At 34.3% G+C, this 15,351-nt stretch overlaps 2 protein-coding genes across 2 annotated transcripts in view; both read left to right on the top strand.

Moving 5' to 3' along the window:
- LOC144850711 (uncharacterized) overlaps positions 1 to 15,351 on the top strand; it is a 229,643-nt gene that overhangs the window by 173,021 nt on the left and 41,271 nt on the right. The window lies entirely within an intron of this gene.
- LOC144851060 (uncharacterized) lies at positions 1,847 to 6,632 on the top strand. The gene has a single exon (XM_078708581.1). It carries the CDS (start codon positions 1,847 to 1,849, stop codon positions 6,161 to 6,163), a length of 4,317 nt encoding a protein of 1,438 aa, XP_078564707.1. The 3' UTR covers positions 6,164 to 6,632.

The raw sequence follows: 15,351 nt of genomic DNA on the forward strand, positions 1-15,351 counted from the left end.
ACTTCACATTATTATCCATTATATCGATTATTACGTAAACGTGTATTATTAATGCATTAACAACAATTAATTTACCTTATTTAATAATAAATTAAGAAAGTAATAATTCGGGTTATTGATAATGTTTCATACATTTTATACATTAATATAAGAATTTAATTTCATTCAATAACACAGCTTTAGTAATTTTAGTGTTTCTGGCATGTGACTGTACACAGTAACTGTAAAATACATACTATATACTTAATTAGATACCTGTACTGGACTGATACGGGATTTAAAAATATAGAGCGAGCGAAATTAAATGACTTGAGTACAAGGACCGCTATAGTGACAACTGGACTTAGTAATCCAACCGGACTTGTTTTAGCAATTTCTGGTAAGTTATGAGTTATAAATGTATGTAAGTTATATAATGATACTATATAATGTTGTATAGGCTATTATTTTTATTCTGTTAATTGCTGACGACCACTCGTAGTTTAAACCCCTTACTAGTAAACAACACGATAATGTCTCAGTAAGATCATGGTGTAAAATATCTCTGTGGTAAGACTAATTTCTTCATGCACATGTTACAATTATCTGTTATAATGTAATACCATTTTATATTACATAGCCTATGTAAATACGTGAACGAGATTGGTTGAAACTGCATCACATGACTACTTCTGCGAGGATCGTAAATCGTATATTTTCTCGAGTACGATGATATACTGAGTAATTTTCGCGTCATTATCGAGTCATTAAACATATAAGACCCAGTCAATTCTCGAGTACGATGATATTAACTGTGTAATTTTCGTGTGGTAACACTCGCGTTTGGCGACAAACAAAAGTCATCTACTGAGATTTGAACTCGCGAAGATTAGTCATCACGATACAAAGTTTTACCCGCTGCGCCACGCAACTTGCTCAAAGAAATTAATCAACTAAATCATTTTAGATATGCATACATAGCGCCCTCATTGTTATTGACTCTCTATAGACGCGACGAAAGGCTGTTTGTGATTGGTTAATACTCACGGTAGTAACCTGGTACGCACGGCGCGCTGAACATCTGGTGATTCGGCTCGAAGAAGACGAATTATTATTTATTTGGCCAACCTGATAATTATTATTATTAATGTAGGCTTATTGATGGAAATTCTTATGTTAATTTAAACGACCTAAGTGAATATTTTATTCCCAAGGAATCATTAATTAGTAATTATCTGTATATTGTTCATGTTAATTTAAACGCAAAGTAAGGTGTCTAGGCAGGCTTATTTACATACAATACCAAAAAGGAGGCCTAGCCCTGGTAGACACCCGACCCAGCAGTAGAAATTCTACTTATTGTTGGCTATGTAATGTAACATATATATATCGCCTTTTATATCGGTAAAATATAAGATTTGACAACCCCTTGTCAAATCTTATATTTAACCTTAAAGCAGTCAATATCTGTATAATACTGTACCAACCAATTTACACCATTTATAGACCTGTCAACACTTGCACTTTTATATAGTTTTAAAACGGCTGTTAAAGTGTGCGCCCTCTATTGTTGTGGTATTTGTACACTTATATGCAAATTATGCTTGTACACTACAGTATAATGCCAATCACGTAAAACGGCATTGAAAGGGACGTTGTGGTTGAAGGCGGTGTTATGTGCGAGGCCTTACAATTTATTATCAGTGTTTCCAGGATATGTATGTAGTATCATATGTTATTTAAAGAATAAACCCTGCATAAAATTAAGCCTTCGTGTACGAGTTATTAATAAAGTGTCGCTTTATTACAATAATAAATTGTAAGGCCTCGCACATAACACCGCCTTCAACCACAACGTCCCCTTTCAATGCCGTTTGCCACCAAAGTGAACGTGCTCTGTACGTATTGCACTAAGGACCATCATATAGATGACTGCGAAGGTTTTAATAAGCTGACAAGACGTGACCGAAAGCAGTATCTGTGTGAACACAAGTTATGTTACGGATGTGGTATGACTAATGAACATCTAGCATACCAGTGCTCTAATGCTATAACATGTAAACATTGTAAAAACAAACATTTATCAAGCTTGCATATTTTTAAGCAAAACGATAAACGCACTGTTAATACGTCTTTGTGCACCTCCGTTACAAGTAAATCATCAAATACTTCTATGATAGTGCCTGTTTGGCTTCGAAGTTCTCGATGTCCACAGAATGAAATTCTAATCTATTGTATTTTGGACCCCCAGTCTAATACTTGTTTTATTTCAGATAGCATTGCTGAGAAACTAAAGTTGGAGGGGAATAAAACCAATCTACTTCTGTCAACTATGCATAGCAAATCATCCGTGTCATGTCGCAAGTTTAGCCACATGGAAGTTGTTAGCTTTGACCGAAAGACTGCGATACCAATTCCTACAGTTTTTTCTAGAGATCAAATTCCAGCCACCAGGTCTCAAATTCCTACTCCAGCTGTTGCAAGTAAGTGGACTCACTTGAACCGCATTTCATCTGTTATTGTTCCTTATATGCAGAATGTGCCGATAGCAATGTTAATAGGAAACAATGTTCCAAATGCCATTAGACCTAGAGACATAATAGCTGGTGGAGAAGATGAACCATACGGACAACTATCAGCTCTTGGATGGGGTGTCGTGGGCACCATGTGCCAAAGGGTTCCGGAAGTGTCGGTGTCTAATCACATGGTTGCTTCGGAAAAAGACTCGATTGTATCACCGAAGAATCGTTTGTTTAGTCAAACTAATGCCAAAGAGATGATTTTGATAATGTATGAACTAGATTTTAATGACGATAAGCCTGGTCAATCTGCAATGTCAGCCGATGATCGTAAATTCATGGATATCATGGAATCAAATGTAGTTCAGCGTACAGATGATCACTACGAAATGCCTCTGCCCTTTAAGATAAGAGAAGGTATGCCGAATAATCGTAACATGGCTTTAAAGCGTCTAAAACAGCTTAAACACAAACTAAATCATAATTCAACCTTTAAGAATGACTACATGAACTTTATGGTAGATGTTCTTGAGAACTGTTCAGAGAAGGTTCCTGTAAACGAACTGGACATGCGTAATGGTGAAATTAATTACGTTCCCCATCATGGTGTATATCACCCGAAAAAGAAAAAACTTCGTGTGGTATTCGATTGTTCAGCCGAGTATGCTGGAACATCATTAAATAAACGTTTATTACAGGGACCCGATATGATTAACAATTTATTTGGAGTCTTAACTCGTTTCAGAAAGGAACCAATTGCTATTCAAGCCGATGTGAAAGGAATGTTTCACCAGTTTTTCGTTTCAGAGCCTGATCGTAACTTTCTTCGATTTCTATGGTGGAAGGACGGTTCTGAAGAAATAGTCGAACATAGGATGACTGTACATCTGTTTGGCGCAGTGAGTTCGCCTGCAGTCGCTAACTTCGGCCTACGAAAGGCTGCTGATGATGGTGAATCTCAATACGGTAAACCAGTTGCTGACTTCATACGTAACGACTTTTACGTCGACGACGGTTTGAAATCTCTTCCATCGGAAGCTGATGCAATTCAATTGATCGACTCTTCTACTAAGATGTGTGCTAAGGCAGGTTTAACATTGCATAAATGGGTAACTAACAATAGACAAGTGTTAAATTCAATTCCCACAGATTTGAGAGCAACCGACTGGAAGGAGATTTCTTTACACGACCAGTTACCTATTGAACGTGCTCTTGGTGTTGTTTGGTGCGTGGAAACGGATACGTTCGAGTTTCGAATGGAATTTAAAGATAATCCAGTCACTCGCCGTGGAATTCTCTCTACTTTAAGTGCAGTATACGATCCGTTTGGTTTCCTGGCACCTGTATTGATTGTTGGAAAACTGATTCTACGAGAGTTGTGTATGTCTCAGCTTGATTGGGACGATCCACTTCCAGACGAGATGTATCATAAGTGGGCCAAATGGCGAAATGATATAATATCAGGAATCGAGAACATTAAGGTCAAACGATGTTTTAAACCGGTTGATTTTGGTTCCGTGAGCAAGGCAGAAATGCATTTTTTCTCAGACGCAAGTGAATTTGCTTATGCTCAATCATCTTACATCAGACTAATTAACACTCTAGGACAAGTGTCCGTATCTTTTCTTTTAGGTAAATCCAGGATTGTACCAAAAACCAAAACCACTACCATTCCAAGGTTGGAACTTGTTGCCGCAGCCTTATCAGCACGTATGAGTGGATTGATAACGAGAGAACTGGCTTACGATGCTACACATTATTATTGGTGTGACAGCAAAGTTGTTCTGGGGTATATCCGAAATGAAGCAAGAAAGTTCAAGGTATTCGTATCTAACCGCATACAACAAATTCATGACCACTCCAGTACCAGTGATTGGCATTACGTTCCATCCGCATCTAATCCAAGTGACTCTGGTACAAGGGGAGTGAGTATTGTTCAGTTGACGAACTCTACATGGTTAAATGGACCGCCCTTCTTGCATAAAAACGAGCCATTACCGACTGCTGAATCTTGTGTGGAAACTGCTGATGTTGACATTTCAGACGAGATGCGGAAGACTACTTGTGTATTTTCTACTTGTATATCTTTAGATTTGTTTCAGAAATGGTTTATTAATTTATGCAATAATTTCTCATCATGGACCAGGTTGCGCAGGGTAATCGCTAGATGTCTGATGTGGAAGAAACGACTGATGGATGCTGCTAAAGTTAATATAAAAGAGGGTAGCATATTTAAATCGATTTCTTCTGACTGTACCATACCTTGCGTAGATGACATTCAAGTAAGTGAGAAGTTAATATTGAAACATGTTCAAGATCAACACTTCTATGATGAGAAAGTATTACTAAGTAAGCTGTTAAACACGAATAGTTTAGAGGATCGTAAATCAGATGTTCAGCTGAAAAGATCAAGTTTTCTATATGGACTAGATCCGTTTTTAGATGAAAACCAACTTATAAGAGTTGGGGGAAGAGTAAAACGTTCCAAGTTTGCATTTGATGTTAAGCATCCCTTGATCTTACCGAAAAGGTGTCATTTAACTAATCTTATTATCTCGCATTTTCATGAGCAGATGAACCATGCCGGGAAAGTTTCAACCTTAAATGAAGTCAGACAACGAGGCTATTGGATAATCCACGGTCTATCTACAGTTGGCGAATTGGTTCATCGTTGTGTGATCTGCCGCAAGTTAAGGGGTAAATTATCGAACCAGAAGATGGCAGACCTACCAATTGAGAGGATTTCAGATGCTGCACCGTTTACCTACAGTGGAGTAGATTTATTTGGACCTTTTAACATAAAAGAAAGAAGAAGCCTCGTAAAAAGGTACGGAGTACTTTTCATTTGTTTATCATCGAAGGCTATACATTTAGAGTCGGCAAATACGTTGGAAACAAATTCGTTCATTAACGCATTAAGACGGTTCGTTAGTGTTCGTGGACCAGTCAGACAACTACATTCGGATAGGGGAACCAATCTTGTCGGTACCAGAAATGAATGGCAAAACGTAAATGAAGACGAGGTCAAGAAATATCTTGTGGGCCAAGGTTGTGATATCCACTTCAAATTTAACTTCCCGTCCGCTAGCCATATGGGAGGAATTTGGGAACGCCAAATTCGTACTGTGAGAAATGCTTTGGCTCCTCTACTCAACATACATGGTAACCAGTTGGATGATGAATGTTTTCGTACGTTGCTTTCCGAAGTCATGAACATTGTAAATTCCAGGCCCCTTACTGTTAACAACTTAAATGACCCAAATTCAATGGAACCGCTAACACCTAATCACATTCTAACCTTAAAACATAAAGTTGTAGTTCCTCCACCAGGTATCTTTCAGAATGCTGATATGTACTGTAGACGGCGATGGAGACGAGTGCAACACTTATCCAACGAGTTTTGGTGTAGATGGCGAAAAGAATACTTATCGTCAATGCAGTCACGGTCAAAGTGGACGTCACCAAAGAGAAACTTCAAAGTTGGCGACGTAGTGCTTTTGAAGGGAGACAACGTTCCACGTAACATCTGGGAATTAGCCAAGGTTATTGCACTGCATCCAAGCGACGACGGGCTCGTAAGAAAGGTTTCAGTCTTCGTTGGACGACGACAATCCGTGCTGGAAAGACCTGTGCACAAACTAGTGCAGTTGGTGCCAGTTGATTGAACTTATGAACTCGATAATACTAGAATCATGGTTAGCCATGCTCTTATATAAAATGTATTGCGAATAATATGGATTTTGGCGATTCGCCATACTGATGATAATCTTTGATTGAATAGACCTTAAGTCTTAATCATAAGTAATTTCATTATTGTTTCAAATCCCCGTCAGTGGAGCCTTTATAACTTGATCGTGCTGTTTAATGTTTGTAATGTGTTATTATATTTTATGTTTTGCAAAGATCTCTAGTATCGTTTGCAAGGGAGCCATGTTAAAGTGTGCGCCCTCTATTGTTGTGGTATTTGTACACTTATATGCAAATTATGCTTGTACACTACAGTATAATGCCAATCACGTAAAACGGCATTGAAAGGGACGTTGTGGTTGAAGGCGGTGTTATGTGCGAGGCCTTACAATTTATTATCAGTGTTTCCAGGATATGTATGTAGTATCATATGTTATTTAAAGAATAAACCCTGCATAAAATTAAGCCTTCGTGTACGAGTTATTAATAAAGTGTCGCTTTATTACAACGGCTCAAGTACAATTTTACTTTGGGGGAAAGGAGCACATCCGTTAATAATATTGTATCCATCCGCTAATCACTAGTAACAGCTTTTATATATTTTAGATGGAAAGATGTATTGATGTGATTGAAATAAGAAGGTTATTGAGGAAGCTAACCTTGACGGATCTAACAGAAGAACGATTATATTTCTTCCTGGAACGGGACCGACTAGAATTTACATGTATAGAAACTACCTGTACTGGACAAATTGGTATGGTGGCATATATAGAGTTGATAGAACAGCTAGAATATCATCAAAGAAAAGTAGCGATAGTCGACTTAATAAGCCAACCGGCTTATATATTTAAAAAAAGTAGATGTTCTAATTAAAAGTATTTAAATGAAAAGTTTCTTAACTAAAACCATTTTGAGTTATGTATTTCTTAAAGTGGATGTGGGTGTGTAAGTGACATACTGAATAACATTCGATAATCATTGCCGTTACATTTATAACTTAAAAGTAGGCCTATGATAATTGTGGAAGTAGGATCCGGGCTCAACACTCGTCGGTCTATCATAAACGAATGGGCGATAAGGATAGTGATAATGAATTATCATAATTTATTTTTCTGAGCCTAAATTCAGGTAGTAAATAACATGGAAACTGAATGCTGCCACCACGATAGATACAAGTGACATTGGTGCAGTGACATGATTCATAATCATAGCGAATAACATAATTATGTAGATTTAGAAATGATTTATTAAATTATTACATTGAATGACAGAATAATGATACAAAATGTAGTTATAATATTGTACTTAGATTTACATTTATACCATTACGTTCTTTGTTATTGGTGTGTTACGTCATAGTGTACGTCATTCAATTTCTGTGGATGGTTACAGTCGTTCTGTGTTGGTTGTCACTCGTGTCTTTCTATTTATCAAACTAGAGGTTCTTGCGGACACTTACGGTTTATCGCTTGTTGCTGTCGCAACCCTTTGACCACTTGTGCACTATAGAAAGTAGGCCGGCCTACTCGCCATGTCAATTTGACGAACTAAACGAAATAAATGTTTGAATCCTACTCTCTTTTTATACTGTAGCTGAACCCCAAATTTAGAATAATTTACGTACCAAGTGGACGATCACAAAGGCATTTCATTGAAAGTGATGTTATGATAGTAATAATTTTATTTATTTATTTTTTATTTATTCAACAACATATTTATACAGGATTATACACAATCAAGTAGAAATATACCTGTTTTGCATTGTGGTCCTGTCGAAAAAACGGATACAAATTTAGATATACTACAAATACAGTTAATAAAAATAGCAATAAAAAAAGATAATATCAGGAAGTTAAATGTTATGAGAAGAAATGATTGAATTGATGTAAAGCGCCGCTGATTATCATACAAACGTCAATATTTTTGGATTCACTCTAAAAAAATGTAAACAAAGCAGTAAACAATAGCAGACTTGTTATTATAACCATTACTGTTTACAGTGATGACAATTATTATGTAACATTTAAACCGTGACACTACGTTAATACTTTGGTTTAATCAAAATTTGCGCATGTTAATTTAAAATACTGTACTAAATAACACTGTGTTAGATAAAAACGACATCATAATCGGTTTCTAGTTGCAATATGGATAGAGTTGTTTAAATTACGTTTCCACCTTCATGTACTTAATACAAGTATTTTTGTAGCAGATACCAGGATTAATTGCCTTATTTGGAAACTTATTCGTCACGTGGGTGATAACTTACAATAAAACTCCAAGTAACTATTTGCCGTTTCATCTCGCACTTACAAACGGTATTTAACAGGATTATCATTCATCATTTTCATTTGTGTTCTACAATTGAACGAATTCCTCGTCGAATTCGTTATAAAAGTAGTTACCGTTCTTTCAGCTTTAAGTTTGATATTCATCGGAATATATAATATATATAATTCAACTACTTCTAGGACTATGTTTTCCTTTTAAATATACGAGGATCTGTCATACTTAAAAAACGTTAGATTTACTGATTGGAGTATGGATTTTATGCAATGGTGGTGCTATTTTCCGCACTATTATAGAGCATACCAAAATCTACAGTGTTAAGCGTGGTTCCCACTAGAACGCAACGCAGCGACGTATCGACGCAAAGTGTGTATTGCGTAATCACAAGTGGGAACCGACGACGCAATAGTAGTGCTGCAAACATCGAATGTTTGATTTCACGCAGGCGGGGCAAACACAATCATTAGAAGGGCATTTGCTTACGTTGCGTAGATTGCGTTACGCTGCGTCGCTAGTGGGAACCAAGCTTTACAAAGGCAACATTCAATACTCTAGTTATTACACAATGTAATGTTTGCTTAGTTATTAGTGCAGTCTTAATCTACGTAAAAGTTTATCTAACTAATAGTAGCAAATCAATCATTTAATAGCTTAATCGCAGAACCATATTTTCACTACCGTAGTTCAATCCTTAAAGGCCGTTCACACGACATGTATTTGTACTTAGTGCGCTTGTCATTTCCTTTCTTCTAGGAACTGTGAATTATATACTTTATTTATTTCAAACGTACGCAGTTTGTTGTTTGCTTTTTCGATGCCAATGGAAACATGACGATTAATTTAATTTCATTTATTTATTCGACATCAACCACCATGTCCTGGGACCCCAAAAGCAACAGAGTCACCATAACAAGATATGTCTGGGGCCCCAGAATAACTACATAGAATTATTTATCAATATACAATATACATTTAAACATGTAAAAACATATAGGCCTAAAACAGGTAAAATAAAATGATTGCACACAGAATTCGTATTAAGAATCAGTAAAAATGTTTTACTTATAGTTTTCAGAATTCAAGAAGTAATTCATCGACTCATTAACTTATTAATGAAATGTAAACGTAGAAATGAAAATATTATAATTTATGTATAGGCCCTACATAGAACTTTGTTCTATATATGAATATTGCAGGAATATACGTCATAATAATGTGTAAACAGCATGTTTGTGGGAGGAAAACAACCTGAGTTTCTCATAATATCATTGAATTATTAAAATGTCTTTCTCATCTTCCTGTCGCATAAATTATTCGCATATCGTTGTGCGTAATAATGGTATCATGTAAATTTCACAGCATCGCTCAAAAGCAAGCGTACATTTGCTTTATTTTGCTGATTCCTCGTTGTCATCTGAATTCAAATGACAATCAACAACCTCTCTGAGAAAGCTGACTTAAATTAGCTGCAAGTACAGTACTATATTATTTGTATACTTCTTTTCTGTTTATCAGATCATCAAAAAAGGGAACATTAATTGTAAAAATCGTCAGTATCTTTGGCGTTCCATTTTGTCACATAATGATGATAGTGTTTATCTATTCAGGTTAAAAGCAAATCAAATTGTAGAAATCTTTACAAAAGCATGGGTACTCGTGACGTAGGCAACTATTTCTAGTTCTAGATAACTTAATTATTCTCATCGTTAATATTGCAACATAGCTTTAGTGCATCTTTCTCGATAAGTAGTGGTTATCAATTGGCCATATGAGGATGTCAACAAAAATGTTGATGTTTATTCATACCTACAACCGATTAGAAATCGATTTTGCGCATGTGCAACTCTGACGTCATAAAAAAAAGGCAGAAAACTCTTCAGGTAAAGGTATATGTTGACCAAGTTGCAGAATGTTCTGTCTACAAGTTTTAGAGAAATGTCACCTACAACAATTAGCATAAAGAAGTACGGTAAGAACTTGGTTGGTTGAAACAAAAGTGCAGATTACCAATAAATATTGAATTGTTATGAAATTTAGATTTTTGTCGAATTTTTATGTTAAAATAATCTGTAATATGTTTTAAATAGCAGTATAATCTATAAAACGGATTTTCCCATCCATAATAGAAACAATTGACTTTATTGTAATTTTTTTTCAATATAAGAAGGTATATTATTTGAAAAACGCATTAAATATCGCGTGATATTTTTCAAGTCGAATTATGCATGATGTTTATAACATTTTATTTTTAGAAACCAATCACCAACTATATAGTGTATGTGCCGTGTGTACATCAACCATTTCCAACGTATACTTTGTATGTGACGTGTGTACATCAACCATTTCCAGCGTATACTTTGTATGTGACGTGTGTACATCAACCTTTTCATCGAAATTCCATTTTATGTGCTGTCAACTAAACTGAAGACAAAAATGATTGTTTTTGCTTGGTTTTACCTGGTGATTAACTCCAATGTTTTGGGGGATAGGCCTACTACGTTCCTGCAAACCACGGATACTGGTAAATAATTATAAATTGTTAAACTTTGTTTTTAAGTGTTGGTTATTATCATACTGCACAGTAAAGGACCTAGTAATCGGATCCAATGCACAGTGCTTGGACCCAAGTTTTGATTTATCATCTTTTAGTAAAAATAAATCTTTAATAGACTCTTCTTCAACAGGTTATCCCTCACTTACTCTAAACCAGTGACGGTGCTGATATGCATGTATGCTGTAGGCCAAAACAGTTGATACTACTTTTACCGATATTCTAAAAAAATAACAGTTTAGTGGTAATAGTAATAATAATTAATACTTATAATATCAGTAACATGTCAATAGCTGAAATTTTGATGAGCATGTTAATAACAGCATATATTATTATTGTTATTGTTGTCGTTGTCGTTGTCGTTGTCGCCGTTGCCGTTATTATTATTATATAAAGCATTTATTCAACCTCATGTAATGAGGTCTTGAAGTTTGGGGTGACATACCATTCTTATTTAAACTGTATTTATTTATCACAAAAGATGGCAGTTAGAGCTATAACCTTTAGTAATTATACAGCACACTCATTACCTCTGTTTGTTAAATTAAATATCTTAAATATTTTTAAATTGTATAAGCTTCTAATTGGTATTTTTATGTATGATTTGATTAATAATAATTTATCACATTCATTTGATTAATACTGTATGCTATTACAATAATATGGTACTTAGACAAAGGCAACGAGGTAATCTAGTTTACCTAAAGTTAAAACAAATATTGGAAAAACAGCATTCTCTAATGCAGGTCCTGTTATATGGAATGAGTTGCCTCTTACAATTAGAACCCATTTATTCAGAACTTTATTTAAGGCTTCATTCACTGATTATTTATTACATGCTTAAATATATATATATTTTTTCGTTTCCTCATAGCCTATGTTGATATATTGCCACACATAATTTGTTTTAATTTAAAGTGTTGTGGGGTTGGACTTGGCTAGCGTTTTGCTATTTTCCAGCTCCAATTATCCATTGTATTTACATTTATTTACAATATTGTTATTGTTTTGTTTGTTTCGTATGGATAATAAAAGAAAGAAAGAAAGAAAGAAAGAAAAGAAAGAATAATGTAAAAAAAATTGGTTTTAAATGATTTATGTTAAGCTAGTAGCCGAAACGTAGCAAAATAGTAAGTACGATGATCTCTTTTAATATAATTAGTTTTCTTATTGTATTTTTAGAGGTTGGAAGTGGAAATTATAGTTATGATCCCGAAGGATGTATTATTACTTACAAACACTGAAAAGAACAAAGTAAGACATGTTGTTATTGTATGATTATTACTGTTAAAAATTTAATAACTGCAATATATTAAATAAAATTTGAATTTTTGATTGTGTAAATATCAATTAAATACTAATAAAGCAATAATAAACTATAGCGATGAGTATTAGTTTTGTTAACAGGGTGATTATTATTATTATTATTATTATTATTATTATTATTATTATTATTATTATTATTATTATTATTATTATTATTATTATATTTAATTATAACGTTATTGTTTTTACAGGTGATATTATAATTGTGGTAAACCACTCTGATCCTCCAGGAATTTATATATCGAATATAAGTTCCAGTGACAGAAAACCTTTAAGGTTTACGGTAGCAATGGAGGATGTTGAGTTAACCGTACCCAACGCTCTTGGTTATGATGTAACCACGTCGACACTATATACTGGTCTGACTTCAACAAGGAACAAGGAAGGATTGAACGATATTCATTTGATACTAACCAACATGAAGTGTTTTTGTCTAAGGAAATATATAGTTAGTCTTAGTCTTTAGTAATTAAAAAGAATAATCATCTTTATATTTGCTAGCAATTGTTTAAATTGTGTATGCTTATTATATAGTACAAATAGGCACTCTTCAGAATATTTTAATGGTTGAACCACATCCTACATTGTTTTATAAATAATCATGAGGGGTTGGACATTTAAAATGTGTTTAAAAACGGGGTTGTCTTTACAAAAGCCTATAGCATAGCTGTAGTTAGATTGTTTATGATACGTTTGTGATTACGGCATTCAATTTTTCATCATTTATAAAGTTGTGCATGGTTTAGCCGTTGATGGACCTGGAAAGAAGCTTTATTGGACAAATTTTGCCTCGATTGTTCAAATTCAAATTGAAGTAATAAATCTGGATGGAACGGACAGAAAAATACTGATTGACACAGGATTATACATGCCACATACAATTGAGATAGACACAACTAACGGGTATGTCACTCTCTATTGCTACCGTTATACAATATCTCTCCAATTAAATCAACTAGAGTGAACTTCACATATCCATAATATCGATTATTACGTAAACGTGTATTATTAATGCATTACAAAATAATTTACCTATTTTAATAATGAATTAGGCAAGAAATAATTATTGATGTTTTATTTTATAACATTCAATATAAGAATTTAATTTCATTTAACAACTCAGCTTTAGTTATTTGCTGTACACAGTAACTGTAAATAACATACTGTACTTAATTAGATACTTGTACTGGACTGATGGAGGATTGGAAAAGATAGAGCGAGTGAAGTTAAATGACTTGAGTACAAGAACCGCCTTAGTGACAACTGGACTTGGTTGGCCAACCGGACTTGTTCTTGCAGTTCCCGGTAAGTTATGAGTCATAAATGTATGCAAGTTATATATTGATACTATATTATGTTGTAGGCTATTATTTAACGTCTGTAGACTCGTAGATTACACCCTTTACATGTATTGTGCTGTTAAAATGTTACAATTCTCTGTTATACAGTAATGAAACACCATTTTATACTGAACCAACCAATTCCTTAAGTATTTTACACCATTTATAGACCTGTCAACACAATACTTTCATCAGTTTAAAACAATTTTACTATGAGGGAAAGAAGCACATACATTATTAATATTAAATTGAATCCATCCGCTATTCACTACAGCTTCTATTATTTTAGATGGAAAGATGTATTGGTGTGATTACGACAAGAGTGTGATTGAGGAAGCTAAACTTGATGGATCTAACAGAAGAACGATTCTTACTGGACATGCTCCGTATGACATTGACATTTATAGAAACTACCTGTACTGGACAGATTGGGTTGGTGGTATATATCGAGTTGATAGAAAAACTGGAAAGTCATCAAAGCAAAGTAGCGATAGTCGACTTACTGATCCAAAAGGCTTATATATTTTCAAAAAGTAAATATAATTCTAATTTAATTAATTTTTAATCTTCATTTTTCATGTTTTGGTGGACAACACACCTTTAATAATTGCGAATTATTCATCATTAGCATAGTGTTCTTGTGTGATACATACAAAGTCACATGGAAACATGGGAAACCTCTGAACATTACATTTCAGGTTCTCTTGGTTAACGCCGTTGTGGTCGTCACTCATTTTCTCCTTATAGGCTTAAGGTTTAATTAAGAGTTACTAAGAAGATGACAGTATAGCGAACACTAACTTACTGTGATGGCGCTAGTTATGCTCAGTTATGCGTGATTAGAATGACGTAATGCATAACGGCATTAACGTAGCAAGATTGGTACTCCGGATGCATTGTGGGTACGAGAAACTTGTGTACGTTATGCTATTGTAGCAAGCCAGATATGTTGTAAATAAATTACGATTGAATTTAGCTGATTGTCGCCGTTGACTTGTCGTCAGAAACTTATTGACCGACATCATGGCGGATAACCCGGTTTTTAACACACTACGTCTTGGTGTTGAATTCCGGTATTCGTGTAGGCCTAATATTGTTTTGCATAGGAAAATTATTCTATTTGTTTAAGCATCTTGTCGGCCTGTGTCCATTTAAGTACGCATACAAAATATAGCATTTTAATCAAACTATCATAGTCTTGATTATTATAATCATTAATGTTTGTATGTATGTTTTTATTGCAAATTATGCATGGTCATTTTAAATAAAATGTTACTTTATATATCAGCCGGAATAAGGGTATTTTATTATGATTGTGGAATAACATTAACATTATGTACAACTACAGAAGAAGTGAAGACGTATATCAATTCAATTCCACATTAGGCATAATCATATCATGTGAAATATAATAAACTATATTTATACAAAACATTACAAATGGAATAAATTACGTTGTGAAAGGTTGACGAAATTCGATTATTGTCGGTAAAATAAACAAAGTTTACATTGCATCATAGGTCTGGATTCGACACTAATTGAAATAAAGTACATTTGTGTTTTTAACGTACGTTGGAATTGAAGAAGTACGATAATAAATTAATGCCATACCTTAAAACCTCGCAAATAAGCAAATGTGCTTCTTTTTTTAAAAAGAATC

This window comes from Antedon bifida, chromosome 8, assembly GCF_963402885.1.
Source record: "Antedon bifida chromosome 8, ecAntBifi1.1, whole genome shotgun sequence".
Lineage (NCBI taxonomy): Eukaryota > Metazoa > Echinodermata > Crinoidea > Comatulida > Antedonidae > Antedon > Antedon bifida.

Coding starts and splice junctions, on each gene's coding strand:
- LOC144851060 (XM_078708581.1), top strand. CDS start 1,847: ATGCCGTTTGCCACCAAAGTGAACGTGCTCTGTACGTATTGCACTAAG.